General features: G+C 40.8%; 1 protein-coding gene across 1 annotated transcript in view; it reads left to right on the top strand.

Moving 5' to 3' along the window:
- The window catches only part of LOC126243231 (aldehyde dehydrogenase, mitochondrial), a 141,732-nt gene that overhangs the window by 83,756 nt on the left and 39,967 nt on the right, over positions 1-18,009 (top strand). Inside the window, exons 2-3 of the mRNA XM_049948148.1 lie at positions 16,335-16,439; positions 16,631-16,732. Coding sequence (XP_049804105.1) covers positions 16,335-16,439; positions 16,631-16,732 — 207 coding nt within the window. The remainder of the gene's footprint in view (positions 1-16,334; positions 16,440-16,630; positions 16,733-18,009) is intronic.

Below are 18,009 nucleotides of genomic sequence, written 5' to 3'. Positions count from 1 at the left end.
TGCTTATCACCTGGGTCCCTTGACCGAGAGCGCCAGCTTCAGCCAAAGATAACGTTCTATCAAGTGGATCTCTCTCTCTCTCTCTCTCTCTCTCTCTCTCTCTCTCTCGTTGCATCCGAACCGAAGACTGCATTTCTGTAAAAAATCTGATATACAGTGCAGATGTGCAAATCACAGTGAAACGAAGATGCGTTCAGTCAGCAAGGTTTAGTTTCTTCTTAATCTTGTTTTGTCCAAGACTAAAATAAGATGTACACCATTCCGGCTGTAATACATTTAGCAGTCATCCGAAGACAAGAATGTTAATGTTTACCTCCTTGTTTTAACGTAGGCGAAATTCTGTTAGCTACAAAAGTTAAAACAATAATAAAATAATAACTTGGAGTAGCTCTGCATTCTCAAAGTAAATGTGTAATTAGCGTCTGTTAGTCATGCTTGGGTTAGTGAGTTCCCACTAAATTGGAAAACCATATTCAGAGTTTCGGCAATAAACACATAGTTCATCACTCGTCGCATTTCTCCGATCGATGGACAACACAGTATTTCACGTAATGGAAACATTACAAATATTGAGAAAAATGTAGTATTGATGTAGTTTCCTATTTAAAAACTGCACTTGGAATTGCCTTTGTCCTTGTAAAACATTCTGTATAAGCTATTTGTAAAAGCACAGTTTCAAGAACATTTGTTTAACTTGCGCGTATGAAAGAAATGTCCCCACCTTTATTCCCCACAAGAACCGAAACACGATTATTATTGATCGTTTAAATTTTACAACTTTTCCGTAATAATCTATACAAATAAGTCTCAATAACAATTTCCTTAGCTGGTGCGATTTCCATGAGGCAGTGTCAAAAAAGTCTGTAGACTCGTCGATGCAATTCAACATTTTGATGCTATCTTTTTCCTCATTCCCAAACGAAGTGGTGTATGCACCTCTTGACATACCTGAAAAGCACCCATTTTGACACGGAACGATTGTCGTGTCGCAACGGCATATTATGTGGCTTTGCTGACTCATTTACAGCGACACGCGTTATCATCGTAAAACGTCATGTTTAGTAGACAATTACAGTAGAATTAATAAAAAAATATTTTCGTACTTTAATAATTTTTTGTAAGTAATACGTATTAATAGATACATCTCTACTTAACTAATAAAAGGTCGTTTGAGACTACGATATCAGTACTGTTCATTGCAAGGAAAGCTGTGACACCTATTGCATTCCATGAAAGACAACATGTTTACGCCAGTGACTGTTAAACTTTTTGTTTCCACTGCTAAGTAGTGCGGATGTATATAACAGCAAATGACATCGACATATAAATGTGTCAGCGTGTATTAAGTTGACATGGCTTAAAGCCAAAACATGTAAGTATACATGGTTACCTAGCTGCATTTTTCAAATTGTGTAATCGGTCGAATGTCAAAATACACAACGATTTTTGTAAAATATTTTATGAAAATTTTATATTTCAGCTGCACTTGATAATCGCCTAAGACAGAAATTGCAATAGTGGAAATAATAAATTTAACAGTCACTGGTGTAAACATGACGTCTTTCAAAAAATTTTACATGACTGTGAATCCCAGTTATGAAAAGTTAATTTATTACATTCTATTTTTCAACAGTAATTCTGAAATGATATGATATCGCTGTGTGCATCCAAGGAAAAGATGAGGCCTTCCAATCATGCCATAGTCACAAATAAGTGATGACGCTAAAGATTCTGGTAAAAGTTTACATATTAAAATCGTAAGCGAATTATTGTCACTACGGAACTTCAGCGAAACTTCTTGCCCCGGTCTCACATTCGGGAGGACGACAGTTCAAAACCGTGTCCGGCCATCCAGATTCAGGTTTTCCGTGATTTTCCTGAATCGCTCCCAGGCAAATGCAGGGATGATTCCTTTCAGAACGATTTTCTTCTTCATCCTCGAAACATTCCGAACTTGTGCTCCGTCTGTAACCACTTCGTTTTCTACAGAACGTTAAAGCCTAATGTTGCTTCATTCTTCTGTACTTCGTAACCCCCCCCCCCCCCCCCCCCCCCTCATTTACCATAGGCGACAGAGGAGAAAGTACAGAGTCAGCTTAGAGTCCGTCTTTAATTTGGTGTGGCAGTTTTCACAAATGTTACTTTCTTTGTAAGTTTTACTGAAATACTTAAATGCCAGCCTGAACTGGGAATGCCTAAGAAACTGGAGTTATCGTGTAGCATGTTGTAACTGAAATTGGTGTGCTTACTCTGTGTCATTGTTAGCAAAACCTTATACGAACTGATTGGGCAATGAAACTCCCAGTACCAATAAAGAAATACAGTCATTGCTAAATACATTCAGCCCCTCAGGTAGTGAATCCTCTGACCCTGTTCAAAACTGATAACTTTGGTCCCTGTGCACATAATAAATAAATTGCCTTATCTCTAAAGCAGCAATGGTGGATCGCATAGATTCTGCTCTCATGAAGAAGAATAAAATATACTAGGTACAGGCTCAGCGGTGTGCAATGCTGGCCGTAATACTTTGAAATATACATGAAATTCTTATGGCTGATAAATGAAAACAGTTAAGAAAAGTTCAATGTCTTTGAAAAACATGTGACCTGGACAGGAAGGCGGTAGTGATTTTGGTGAATTATTAACACACACCTTTTCAATAGTGAAGTTATATTCGAAGTTAAGTATGGCTTTTCAAAACATCTCACATTGAAATTATATTACTCAGAAAAATTACATCCTTTTTTACTATACGAGAACCTTTATTTGCTGACGCAGTCGCAAACAGAGATTTGTACAGCAAGTATTACCTAACATCACTAAAAAGCATAAAGACAAATCGTCAAATTACGTATGCCTGTGTTAGCAAATATTAGAAACATTACAAAAGATAAATATGTAACTAGCCTGTACATCAAATCTGTTTACGTACACTCTGGAGTTACTCAACATAGAACTCACTCTTAACAATTATCAGCCAACTCGTTTACGCTAATGCATTGGCAAACTGAACGGAATAAAAATAAATAACTTATTTATCTTAAATGTAAGAAGACTTCTGCTTACACATTTATATTTACAATAATACATGTACTCGTAAAGCTTCTTTGTAATATCAACCCAGTAATCCTTTCTTGTCACAATTAAATTTACATTTTATAATTTCACTTTACATTCCATTATAACATCACTCATCATTTTTAACTACCTATTTTACGTGCGGCGTAACACAAAATATTGGAGTGAGAAAATTCCTACATTATATTCGAACACTTGGTGACTTTACAGAGCACACCACAGAAACTACCTACTCCATATTCTATCGCTCACAGACTGATACATACTGCTGTGCGCCAAGCGCTCCCAGCACTACAATCTCAGACCAGAAGCAGTATCTTTGGCTGTGCAGTCGTGCAAAGTCAGCGATCCGCTTTATAGAGCCCATCAGAGACATACATCGTTTACAATATAATAGTTTCATTTTAGTTTGCATTATTATCATTACAATATTCGGGTGCCACATGTAAGTGTACCCCGGTAGACTTCTTTCATCGGGTGATTCTCATTTATCCGGGATTGCCAGTTAAAACTGCAAACGTGATCAGTTGATGGCATTTAATCACAGTTTGCTCTCACCAGTCACGATAGTGTCTTTAACTAGGGTTCCTCACTTTGTTGCCGATGATTCCGCAATGGGATTACTGACAGAACACACACAATCGTGATGACGCGTGCCGTGCGTACATTCATATGAAATGGGGAAAGAAAGGGAAGGAATTTGCGACTTCCAGGTGCACAGGACATTGTGATAGTGCAATGGGGAAAGTTAAAAATTTGTGCCGGAACAGAACTCGAACCCAGGTTTACCACTTCTCACGAGTGTTTGCCCTAACCGCTTCGGCCATCCGGACACGGATTTGCGAGTAAGGGGTTAATGCACGAGGGATAAGTTGGAAATTTGAGTCGGTAAAAGACTATGTCCGGATGTCCGAAGCGGTTAGGGAAACCGTTCATGAGAAACGGGAAATCCGGGATCGAGACCCAGTTCGGCACATAATTTTAACTTTCGCCACTGCACTTACGATAATGCCCTGTGCGGCTGGAAGTCGCGAATTCCTGCCCATCTCTTCCGTTCCTGTCCCCATTCTCTGTTTCATATAAAAGCGTTATAGTTTTCTTGTTTTGAGTTTGAATTTGATGTATCAGTTCCGGTGACGTGTAAAGCAGATGGTTAAGACATTAGAACCGCTTCTAGGAAGACTGCGCACGAATTCCAGACTGGAAAAGCAGGTTTGGTATTCTTGTTTTTCTCTAAATCACAAGATACGAATACCGAAATGGTTTCTGCTAATAGGCCACAACCCATTTCCTTTTCTGTTGTTTTACCAGAGAGCTGACTCTTCATCCTTCATAACCTCTCCGTCGTCGACGCTATATACCCCATCCTCCTTCGTCTGTGCTGTGTGAATCACTCGGAACTGTGCACCTTCTATTGCACCAAGTACACGGTGAAGCAGAACTCAACCGACAGACTTTTATAGTCGATAGTGTGGGCCTGGTTTTATCCGCACGATGTCTTTGGGAGAGATACGTAGATAGCTGAAGAATCTTTGTACTTTCTGCCCTGAGAGCCCAGTTACTGAAGTTTCCTGAACACACAGACTTCGATTAATTGGTAGAATACTGGGGAAGTTCAAGCGGTCTATAAAGGAGATTGCTTACAAATCGTTTCTGGGGCCCATTCGAGACTATTGCTTAAGTGTGTGGGAGGCGTGCCATATAGGGCTAGAGGGGATATTGAACGTACACAGAGAAGGGCACCACGAATGGTCGTAAGCTTGTTTGACCCATGGGAGAGTTTCACAGAGATATTGAAGGAACTGAACTGGGACACTCTTGGAAATAGACTTAATCTGTCCAGAGAGAGTCTACTAATAAAGTTTCAAGAACTGCCTATCGCTCGCATAGGGACCGTGAGGTCAAGATTAGAACAATTACTGTACGCACAGAAGTGTTCAAACAGTCATTGTTCTCGCGCTCCATACGTGAATGGAACGAGAAGAAACCCTAATAACTGGTAAAGCGGGACGTACCCTCTGCATTCACCTCACGGTGGTTTGCTGAGTGTATACGAGGTGTGGCTAGAAAAAAACCGGACTAGTACTGGTGAAACAATAAAACGAATGCAATATGGCTGAAAGTCGCGTGGCCTGTCACGTGACTCTCGCTCCGCCTACTGCTCGAGTTTCATCTGCCTCCTGCACTCAGTCTGCCCGTGGCGTCTGTTTTAAGTAGTTGACGTTTTGTCTGTGCGTCGGAAAATGTTGAGTGTACAGAAAGAACAGCGTGTTAACATCAAATTTTGTTTCAAACTAGGAAAATCTGCAAGTGAAACGTTTGTAATGTTACAACAAGTGTACGGCGATGATTGTTTATCGCGAACACAAGTGTTTGAGTGGTTTAAACGATTTAAAGATGGCCGCGAAGACACCAGTGATGACACTCGCACTAGCAGACCATTGTCAGCAAAAACTGATGCAAACATTGAAAAAATCGGTAAACTTGTTCGACAAGTTTCCTTGTCAACTCCTGTTAACTCAGACACTGCTCTGATTGTTAAACGGCGATCTTGTCGAACAAGTTTACCGATTTTTTCAATGTTTGCATCAGTTTTTGCTGACAATGGTCTGCCAGTGCGAGTGTCATCACTGGTGTCTTCGCGACCATCTTTAAATCGTTTAAACCACTCAAACACTTGTGTTCGCGATAAACAATCATCGCCGTACACTTGTTGTAACATTACAAACGTTTCACTTGCAGGCTTTCCTAGTTTGAAACAAAATTTGATGTTAACACGCTGTTCTTTCTGTACACTCAACATTTTCCGACGCACAGACAAAACGTCAACTACTTAAAACGGACGCCACGGGCAGACTGAGTGCAGGAGGCAGATGAAACTCGAGCAGTAGGCGGAGCGAGAGTCACGTGACAGGCCACGCGACTTTCAGCCTTATTGCATTCGTTTTATTGTTTCACCAGTACTAGTCCGATTTTTTTCTAGCCACACCTCGTACGTAGATGTTGACGCGAGACGTACTGAGTCTTTCTTAGAATACCGTCAGTCAGAGTTGTCAACATTTCTATTAACACTTTCTGCCAGTGTAAAACTGTGTGCCGGACCGAGACTCAAACTCAGGACCCTCGCCCTACGCAGGCAAGTGTTCTAGCGATTGAGCTACCCAAACACGACTCACGACCCGTCATCACAGCGTTACTTGCGCCAGTACCTAATTTCTGTCCTTCTAAATTTCACACAAGTTCGTCCGCGAAACTTACAAGACAAGCACCCCTGGAAGAAAAGATATTTTGTGTAGTTTGGAAAGTAGGAAGTGAGATTTTGGCGGAAGTGAAACTGTGTGGACGAGTTGCTAGTCGTACTTGGCTACTAGCTCTGTGGGTAGTGCACTGGCCCGAGAAAGGCAAGAGTGTGCGTACCGATTCGCAGTCCAGCACACAGTTTTAATCTGTCTGGAAGTTTGCTATCATCACAGACTCTGCCGCAGAGTGGAAAATTCGTTCGGGATTTCTGGTTACACTTTCTCGCCAGTCAAACATCCTGCGATCCTTCACTGAGGCCTTCTTTGTGTACATATCTTTTAGTTCCATTTGATATCGATCTCGTACGCTTGAACACTATTCTTCAATGAAGGGCTGTACAAGTCTTTTTGTTTACAATCTCTTTTTTATATATAAAGAAATATTGAGATTTTCCAGTAACGTGCCAATGGCTGGAGGCCTTCCACCCTGTGTACCTGCAAACGAGTCTATATGCTCGTTCCACTTCGTCTCTCTCTCTCTCTCTCTCTCTCTCTCTCTCTCTCTCTCTCCACACTGTCACCCGCCCCCAAAACTGATACGTTATTACTGACCCTAGTTGTGGAGTAAAATGATATCAAATTTTTTCTTCGAATACTCCGCTGTTCATTTCTCTGCTACATGCCAGTCTCTGCACTTGATACAAAAATTGAAGCACCCAGAAGACATAGTCGGATCTCAATATAACCTGGTACACGAACGTAGCTTTGGATGGTTTGTAAATGATCGGAGTTACAATTCTCTGCGACAGGTGGAACGGCCGCTGGAGTGCATTAGCGTTGTTCGTATTTGCTGTTGTTTCCAGACTACATACAGTATACGAGATCTGTTCAAATTATTTCGGAACTTGGTCCACAATTTTTTTTTCCCTATTGTGTATGGTCTCCGAAATACCCTCATCCACAGTTGGTATTTCGCTCCCAATGCCGCTTCCACTTTTGAAGCAGTCTTGGGTACTCTCTCTTGTTACTGGAATGCAGGAAGCGCCGTCTGCGAATTTTCTTTTATCAAAAATGGTTCAAATGGCTATGAGCACTATGAGACTTAACTTCTGAGGTCATCAGTCCCCTAGAACTTAGAACTACTTAAACTTAACCAACCGAAGGACATCACACACATCCATGCCCGAGGCAGGATTCAAACCTGCGATCGTAGCGGTCGCGTGGTTCCAGGTTGTAGCGCCTAGAACCGCTCGGCCACCACGGCCGGCTTTCTTTTATCTCGTCTATCGTTGCAAGTCGTCGTGCTTCCAACGTATCGGCATTATAACCGTAGACCCACGTCTCATCACTAGTGATGATTCTCTTAAGGAACATCTCGTTCTCATTTGCGCGATCCGAAAGCTCTTCACACATTGCGGTGGTCTAGCGGTTCTAGGCGCTCAGTCCGGAACCGCGCGACTGCTACGGTCGCAGGTTCGAATCCTGCCTCGGGCATGGATGTGTGTGATGTCCTTAGGTTAGTTAGGTTTAAGTAGTTCTAAGTTCTAGGGGACTGATGACCACAGATGTTAAGTCTCATAGTGCTCAGAGCCATTTGAACCATTTTTTTTCTTCACAGATTGCGAGGCGAAAGTCGTTCTGGTTTTGACTTATGAACCTTGGAACGAACTTGGCGGCAACACGATGCATTCCAAGATGCTGTGTCAGGATTTCATGGCATGATCCAATTGCAATGTTACATTCTTCTGCAGTCTCTTGGACAGCCAGTCTTCGATTTGCACGCACTGTTTTGTTGATGTTCCTGACATGAGCATCGCCGGTAGTATAAATTATACGTTGTCGTGTAGGAAGTCCGATCTGGAAGCTGGAGAGACCTGTTGAGATTGAATAAGAGTCCCTAAACGTTCTTTCCACCAACCTGTCGTCTTCTAAAGTTGTGTCCCCAGCGCAGAAGACAGCTCGTCGGTCGTGGTATCTTGGTCGGCGGAGGCTGCTATGCTGTCATCTCGAACTTGAACCTGTGTTTGTGTGGGATGCCACTTGCCGAGGTTAGTCTCTTTATCTACAGAGGGCAAGATCTGTACTACTTACAATGATGTTAGGTGACACCTCTCATTAATGTCTCCTGTGTGTTTATATTTTAAAATATCACGTTTTACACTGTCTTCCACAACACTCGACATAGTTTTCTTAATAACACGGTAATTTTTCTGACAACTTCCGATGTAGAGTACGACATGCCCGTCGGAAACAGAGCTACACGTCCGGCCCTCCGAACGACCGAAACAGAGTTGCGTGACCGGACCTGACCCCAAGTTGTCCGAAGCACTTCGATTGCAATATAGTTACTCTTATGTTTATGATAACCAGTGAAATTTAATAAACAAAAACGATGAACTCTTAGCGTAACCATGAGAGATTGTCATGCTGGAAACTGGGTTGAATACAATGAAAACTATATAAATAATTTATAAGAGAAATTGGGCGTTTTGACGCCTAACACCCGAATATGCCGACCAATCAGAATCAAGTTCAGTACAATTGGCGGGCTCTCCCACGGGAATAGTACATACTGTACCATATGCTGCTTGTACCTCATTCCACTTTTGTACCATATGCTACTTCACGTGTATCAAGCTGCATCAAAGCGAGTTTCTAGCAAGATAAAATACTGGCGGCCACAGCCACGTCGAAGAGCATCCTGACAAAGGGCCACCTTGAGCTTCCGTCCGGTCATTTTTAAACCGTGTGATCCATCTGTAACACAGAGTACAGCTTTAAGCACTCATCACCATAGGGTTCCTGCGTCATTTGGTGTGTCTCTGTAAAGCTTTTCGTGAGTTTAACGCAAAATTTAATGTGGGCGCATTATTCCTCTAACTCCCCCATCTCCAAATTCGGAAGCTGTGCGACACAACGTTGTACTCACAAGGGAACCTCCCCATCGCACCCCCCTCAGATTTAGTTATAAGTTGGCACAGTGGATAGGCCTTGAAAAACTGAACACAGATCAATAGGGAAAACAGGAAGAAGTTGTGTGGAACTATGAAAAAAATTTGTAAAATATATAAACTGAGTAGTCCATGTGCAAGATATGCCACATTATGGAGAATCTGAGCTCAGTAGCGTCGTGGTCACGCGGTTAGCGTGATTAGCTGTGGAACGAGAGGTCCTTGGTTCAAGTCTTCCCTCCACTGAAAATTTTACTTTCTTTATTTTCGTAAACTTATGATCCGTCCGTTCGTTCATTGACGTCTCTGTTCACTGCAATAAGTTTAGTGTCTGTGTTTTGCGACCGCACCGCAAAACCGTGCGATTAGTAGACGAAAGGACGTGCCTCTCCCATGGGAACCGAAAACATTCGATAGCAAGGTCATAGGTCAGCAGATTCCTCCACAGGAAAACACATCTGATATATTCTATACTACACTGGTGACAGAGTGTACGTCACATGACAGGAATATGTTGTCGACCCACCTAACTTGTACACTTAGCGAATGGGTAAAAAGATTCTTCTACCTTGCCCGATTTAGGTTTTCTTGTGGATGTGATAATCACTCCCAAAAAAGTGATGAAAACATGAGAGTTTGTCACATAAACTGAAAATAAAAAATCAAACTTTTCACTCGAGGGAAGACTCGAAACTAGGACCTCTCGTTCCATAGCTGCTCTCGCTAACCACGTAACCACGGCGCTCCTTGACTTCCATTGTCCTTGATGTTGCCTATCTTCGCATGGACTACTCAGTTTGTATATTTCACTAATTTTTTTCATAGTTCCACACAACTTCTTCCTGTTTTCTCGATTGATCTGTGTTCAGTTTTTCAAGGCCTATCCACTGTGCCAACTTACAACTAAATCTGAGGGGGGTGCGATGGGGAGGTTCCCTTGTCAGTACAGCACAGAACTAACAAATCTATAACAATGAAACTTCCGGCAGTTACACATCAAACACAGGAATATGCAGGGATGGCAACGCATTTCGCTCCAACACACGATAAGCGCGGAGTTACAGATGTTCCGGAATTTTTTGAACAGACCCCTTATAAGGGGCGTGAACAGTCAGATATTGAACGATCACTGTGAAGGAACGGAAGAGGCCGCGTACCTCTTTGAGACAGCTTTATCAGCACGTGTCAGAGGCTGAAAGGACCCGCAGTATCCAGATTTGTGGGGCATTCGGATGTGACAGTGGCCCGATGTTGTACTGCATGGGAACGTGAGCGCACACAAACTCGTTCGTGTTTTGCAAAATCTCCTCTACCTGCAAAAATTTCCCTATACCAGGAAACTAATATTGTGGGCAAGCCATTCCTTTAAGACCTATCCTAAGAACTTAATGTGCACAGTTTGTAACGGATAACGCGACGTTTTTTAAGTCTTAGGCGTGGATCCTACAGTGGGAGTATTGCTCATCAGTGTGGGATCCGTACCAGATCGGGTTGACGGAGGAGATAGAGAAGATCCAAAGAAGAGCGGCGCGTTTCGTCACAGGGTTATTTGGTAACCGTGATAGCGTTACGGAGATGTTTAGCAAACTCAAATGGCAAACTCTGCAAGAGAGGCGCTCTCCATCGCGGTGTAGCTTGCTCGCCAGGTTTCGAGAGGGTGCGTTTCTGGATGAGGTATCTAATATATTGCTTCCCCCTACATATACCTCCCGAGGAGATCACGAATGTAAAATTAGAGAGATTAGAGCGCGCACGGAGGCTTTCACACAGTCGTTCTTCCCGCGAACCATACGCGACTGGAACAGGAAAGGGAGGTAATGACAGTGGCACGTAAAGTGCCCTCCGCCACACACCGTTGGGTGGCTTGCGGAGTATAACTGTAGATGGGGATGGGAGGTTTACACAAGAGTTTAATGTGACAGCGCATCTGACAAAAACATTATTTCATTTAAACACTCCAATTTATTCATTAAGAGACAGCCGACCGCTGTGATCGAGCGGTTCTAGGCGCTTCAGTCCGGAACCACGCGGCTGCTACGGTCGCAGGTTCGAATCCTGCCTCGGGCATATATGTGTGTGATGTCGTTAGGTTAGTTAGGTTTAAGTAGTTCTAAGTTCTAGGGGACTGATGACCTCAGCTGTTAAGTCCCATAGTGCACAGAGCCATTTGAACCATTAAGAGACATATGATAACAACTCATGAAAGGAGACAACCAAACTTTTGATTAGTACAACCTGTATGAAAATTCTGATTAGTGATTGTGTGGATAGCAGTGATCCGCGACTGCATGAGAAGTTACACCCTGTTAACTCAAAAATGACTGCCTAAAAAGTAACATTAAAACCCGCTGTTTCCTGACGGAAAACAATGACTTTAAGCTTGACGACTGATTCAAAGATTCATACCTTCAACAAATGTACGTGGGGGCGGTCAATAAGTAATGCAACACATTTTTTGCTGTTGCTGAAAGCAGGTTGGTTTTATTCAAGATTTCAATGCACCATTTTGTTCCTCGCTCTTTGGTTACAAAACGCTGTTTTTAAACATAATCTCTGTCCAATGCAACGACCTAACGCCACGTAATTGGGAGACCCTGTACGATCGCATGGTAGCACTCTACTGGTCGAGTCGGAGCCAACGTCTTGCTGTAACTGTAACCTCCCCATCATCCACGTATTGCCTCCCGCGGAGTGCATCCTTCATTGGGCCAAACAGATGGAAGTCAGAAGGTGCGAGATCTGGGCTGTAGGGTGGATGAAGAAGAACAGCCCAATTAAGTTTTACAAGCTCTCCGCGGGTGTGCAGACTTGGGTCAGGCCTTGCATTGTCATAGAGAAGGAGAAGTCCGTTTGCATTTTTGTGGTGACGAACACATTGAAGTCGTTTCTTCAATGTCGTGAGTGTAGCTCGGTACACTTCAGGGTTGATCGTTGCACCATGAGGGTGGGCGTCAAATACGAGGCGTGTTTTTTTAAGTAAGTACCGTTTTGAAATGCAAAAAAAGACGTGCTAAGATATCTCAATAATTTTATTTTTACATGAAAGCCTGTACCTTAATCTACGTACTGACGCAATTGCAGTCTGATTCTTCCTTGTTTACGTTGTGTACAGAGTGTTTAAGATATCTCCGATAATCGTGAGTCTCGTCGACTGTGAAGTACGGGCTGTTATAAGATTTCTTAGTGCTCAAGGCCTAAAAGCGATTGATATTCATCGTGAGATCTGTGCAGTTTACGGAGGAAACATTATGAGTGATGGAATGGTAAGAAAGTGAGCGAGAGAATTTAAAGATGGCCGCTCAAATGCGCATGATGAACAACTGAGTGGGCGTCCTTTGGTCGTTAATGAAAGTTTGGTACAGGAAGTGGACAATAAGGTGAGAGAAAACAGACGGTTTACGACTTCCTCCTTGCGGGATGACTTTCCTAATGTTTCTCGTAGTATTTTGTATGGCATTTTGACTGAGCACTTGAATTACCGAAAATTGTGTGCACGTTGGGTACCGAAAATGTTGACAGATGTGCACAAAACCAAACGTTTAGACAGTGCATTGACTTTCCTTGAGCGGTACCACAACGACGGTGATGATTTCTTAAGCCAAACTGTTACGGACGATGAATCATGGGTGGCCTACGTCGCATCAGAATCAAAGCAACAGTCCATGGAAGTTGATCAAGGGCATCGTTTTGCTGCAAGACAATGCCCGTCCGCTTGTGGCGAATCAGACCAAAGATCTCATCACAACTTTTCGATGGGAAACTCTGCCGGCCGGCGTGGCCGAGCGGTTCTAGGCGCTTCAGTCTGGAAGCGCGTGAACTTTAAGGTCGCAGGTTTGAATCCTGCCTCGGGCATGGATGTGTGTAGTGTCCTTAGGTTAGTTAGGTTTAAGTAGTTCTAAGTTCTAGGGGGCTGATGACCTCAGCTGTTACGTCCCATAGTGCTCAGAGCCATTTGAACCATTTTTTGGGAAACTCTAGATCATCCTCCGTACAAAAAAGGTTAGGTAAAATCTCACAACAAGAAGCGATAGAGCAATTAGATGAAAAGAAGTAGAAATTACAAGCATTGGGCAAATGACTTAGAAGATACAAACAAAGATGATGTGACTTACCAAATGAAAAAGCTTGAATTTTGTGTGTATGTTTGTGTTTGTTTGTGTGTCTGTCGACCTGCCAGCACTTTCATTTGGTAAGTCACATCATCATTGTTTTTAGATATATTTTTCCTACGTGGAATGTTTCCCTCTATTATAACCATATATATATATATATATATATATATATATAATATGAAAATAGAAGGGAACAAAACCAAACATTCAACACAAACCAAAATCGATTTTACCAGACAATAGATAACACACACATCAAAATAGACAATTCAATAGTAAATTGGAAAAACAAAACACTACATGGCAAGCACCCGTCTCACCTAACACAGCCACACACCGATCGAGATGCATCCAACACATGGCTAAGAAAAAGCAATATATACAGTGAGATGGAAGGATTCATGATTGCAATACAGGATCAAACAATAAACACCAGATATTACAGCAAGCATATTATTAAAGATCCCAATACCACAACAGATAAATGCAGACTTTGCAAACAACAAATAGAAACAGTAGACCACATCACAAGCAGATGTACAATACTAGCAAATACAGAATACCCCAGAAGACTTGACAATGTAGCAAAAATAATACATCAACAACTTGCCATACAACATAAACTAATAAAACAACACGTTCCCATATACAAGTATGCACCACAAAATGTACTGGAGAATTATGAATACAAATTATACTGGAACAGAACCATTATAACAGATAAAACACCACCACATAGCCAACCTGACATCATACTCACCAATAAAAAGAAGAAATTAACACAACTAATCGAAATATCCATACCCAATACAACAAATATACAGAAGAAAACATGAGAAAAAATTGAAAAATACATCCAACTGGCTGAGGAAGTCAAGGACATGTGGCATCAGGATAAAGTTGACATTATACCAATTATACTATCAACTACAGGAGTCATACCACACAATACCCACCAGTACATCAACGCAATACAGCTACATCCAAACGTATATATACAAATACAGAAATCTGTAATTATTGATACATGTTCAATTACCCGAAAGTTCCTCAATGCAATGTAACATATACAGTACAGTTAAAAGGAAGTCACGCTTGGTCAAGGGCCGCGTCACTTTCCATTTTTAACCAGACATAACGTCTGAGAAAGGAAAGAAATAATAATAATAATAATAATATTATAATTATAATTATTATTATATTATAATAATTATTATTATAATTATTATTACACACTTTACAGGTCTTTTATCAGACCACGTGAAACATTCATGACTACTTGTTCTTCCTGTTCTTCCAGTACCCCTTCATTCATTAACTAAAGGCTCTCTTCCTTTCTTCAGTCCACTTTGGTCTTTGGGCTTTAGATGCTGTTTCCTCTGACATCACCTCCCACTTGTACACCTTGTGTCTATAGATGCCTTTGTCCATGACGTCCGCTGAATCTATCTGAGCTCTTTCCAGATCAATTTTGACTTTTCATTCAGGGTGTAATGGTCTTGAGTCCCAGGATGTACCTGATGATTTGGCTGGTGGGTGTGGTCTGTGGGAGTCTGCTGATGTGTCCATAAAATTTTAGTTGCCTCTTTCTAATGTCCACTGCAATGTTGGAGAACATCTGTGTGGTGTCCCTGGAGTTTTGCCGATATCCTTTGTTTGTGAGTTTTGGTCCAATAATTTAATGATTTTTCTTTCCTGTGTGAGAATGTTCTCAAGGTCAGCCTTTGTGTGTAACATCAGTATCTCACTGGCATATAGCACCACAGGTTTGATTACAGTTTTGTAGTGACAAATTTTGGTGCAGGTGGACAGATGTTTCTTGTAAATACCCTGTGTTTTGTATAAGGCTCTCCTCATTTTCATTATTATTTTATTATTATTATTATTATTAATGGAAAAATGAAAAACATCATTTAATTGAAAAAAATTATTTTGTTTCTTTTTAGACCTCAGATATATTGTGTACAATTTTCCACTCACTGACCTATTATAGGATGCTGCTGGCATCATCATAATTAGTATGATCAGGTGAATAACTTCATTAAAACAGTTTTTTGGTGTACCTGGTTCAGCAACAGTTCTTCTTCCAGTGAATGATGCATTACATTATTGCATACCAGTGCTAATGTTTTGTATCATTTCAGACTGTGTGTGTGAAGCCTGCCCAGATCAATGTCTGCTGTGTGTATTCCAGTCAATTGTTGAAACAGTTCTATCAATGGAGCACTTGTGTGGCAGGACACTGAAAAGTGTCTCTTAAAAATGGGACTGTCGTCTTAGAGCCTCTCGGTTGAACAATTGACCAGTCTCATTTACAAGCGGCTCAAGAATTTAAAGAGTTCTTTCAAATAAGTAAATCCAGAAATATTGATTATAGTAATCAATACAAAAATTTATGAATTCGTAAGAAGTTGTTACATATTCTCATTCATAGCATTAAAACCCATGAAGAGAGGAATTTATCAAAATTAATGAACAGTGATTTTGTACGTAACATTGTCTGGCCACTCCTATCATTAGGGAGGTGGGCGCTAAATATTATTTGCCATGAAAATTCCATTGGTCAGACATGAACCCGGAATCTTGCTTTTTGTAGGCAACATTCTTACTGACTGCGTTTGGTGGGCATGACTCATGACCATCCCTCACTATTAAGAGTACTCAGGAATTTTAGGGATTAGTTCACTTGCACTAACGAAATATCCCTTACACATAATGTGCTCATTGTTTTAGTAGTTATTTTTGCATAACTTTCGGCATCTGTCATCCATTTTTGCAGTTTTCTGTATTGGAAGCTGACGATCAAATGTTTCTGTTTTCTAAAAAATACTGTAAATACTATTCCATCTTGCTGTTCAGTTAAAGCAAAAGATTAGATATGCTGGACTTTTCCCCTTTGTGGCAATAATGCAAAGACTGAACAGAAAAAAAATCATTTTGTCATTTGTTTTTAGCTCTTTATCAACAACCAGTTTGTGGATGCTGTTTCTGGAAAGAAGTTTGCCACCATTAACCCAGCTACTGGCACGAAGATCATAGATGTTGCCGAAGGTGACAAGGTAATTGAAGAATCCTTTTTCAGTTTTGATATTCTAATAGTGCTTCCGAAAGAAGCTAGTGATACAACACACTTTATTTCAAATATAACTTTGTGTCACACACTTGGATTACTTACCTTGCCAAACAATCATTAATATGCTTTGTTTGGACTGAAAGTTTACGTATATAATGTTCTCTGTTGCATTTCCAGGCTGATGTTGATCGAGCAGTTGCAGCTGCCAAGGCAGCTTTCAAAAGAGGATCTGAATGGAGGAATATGGATGCTTCAGCAAGGGGCAAGCTAATGAATAAGGTACGCATGGTTGTAAAGTTTGTCACCAAGTGTAAGCTATCAGTATTTGATTTCATGATAATTCAGTTTTGTTGCATATCACTATTTTAGTTCATGTAAGATTAGTATACTTCAACAATATAATATTGAAAACTTTTCATGCATCACATCCATGACTGAGTCTGATCTGACATTGCAGGAATGGGGACAGATAAATTAAAGAAAAAGCCACAGGGGCTGATATTTTGTAGTTTGGTGATGTTTTTGTGAGTCAAATTATTTACAAGTACACTACAAAAGCAACATGGAATTTTAATTTTTGATTAGAGCTATCAAAATTTAAAGACTCGACAGGAGGTATTGCAATATTCTTTACCAAGTGATCAGAAAGGCTTAAACTATTTGCTATGCACAAAAGATTAAAATTTCAAGAACATAGGCTTCAAATAAATACACTTAGTAAAGAAAATGGACATAGCAGTAAGACAAATTATATAAAATTCGGATAATTAGCTACTAACTTCAATGAAGTTTTTCTAATAGTAGCTGAAAACACATGGACAAAAAAGACCAGAAAGGAAAGGAGGTCCATCGGACGTGTTTTGCAGGCCACCACCAGACATCAGTTTTGCCAAATCATTCATTAAATAGATCACCAGGTCCCAGAAAAGCAGTAACTCTTCTGGCCATGATGGTATTGAAGCTGAAGTACTAAAATCTTGTGCTTACTTGGTGGTGTCCCTTTGAGTTACCTTTGTAACGAGTTGATGAGAAGAGGAGTATTTTCCTGAAAGACTGAAATGTGTGGGGTAGTAACACCCATTTATGAAAAAAGATGTGATGTGCATGTGAACTCTAATTATAGATCCAACTCCCTCCTTCATGTGTTCCGTGTTCTCTTTCTTTTTCTTACAAAAGAACATTGAACCATCTCTGTGAGAATGAATAGCAGCTCATTTCAGCTTCTGCCAAGGTTTCTCTACTAAGAAAGCCATATATCATGTGATGAACATAGTGCTAGTAGAAATAAATAAGAGAAATTACCTTATTGGCGTTTTATGTAATCTTGCCCAGGCCTTTAACTATGCAGATTATGAATTCATGTAGAGAAACTAAAATGTTACAGCATCCGTATGTATATAATAGAGGGGGTGAGGGTACAAATGGTAAAAGTGCTAGCTGAGTAAATGACAAAGATAGTTAAATAGATAGTTATGAATTATATGAGTTAGTATCGGAATATTGGCTATCTTTTCCTAATGGTTGGTTGGTTGGTATGTGTATAGTTGTAGGTATGA

Source organism: Schistocerca nitens, chromosome 1, assembly GCF_023898315.1.
Source record: "Schistocerca nitens isolate TAMUIC-IGC-003100 chromosome 1, iqSchNite1.1, whole genome shotgun sequence".
In the NCBI taxonomy this organism is placed as follows: domain Eukaryota; kingdom Metazoa; phylum Arthropoda; class Insecta; order Orthoptera; family Acrididae; genus Schistocerca; species Schistocerca nitens.
Note: the sequence above shows the minus strand (reverse complement) of the source record. Positions and strands in the feature narration are given on the sequence as shown.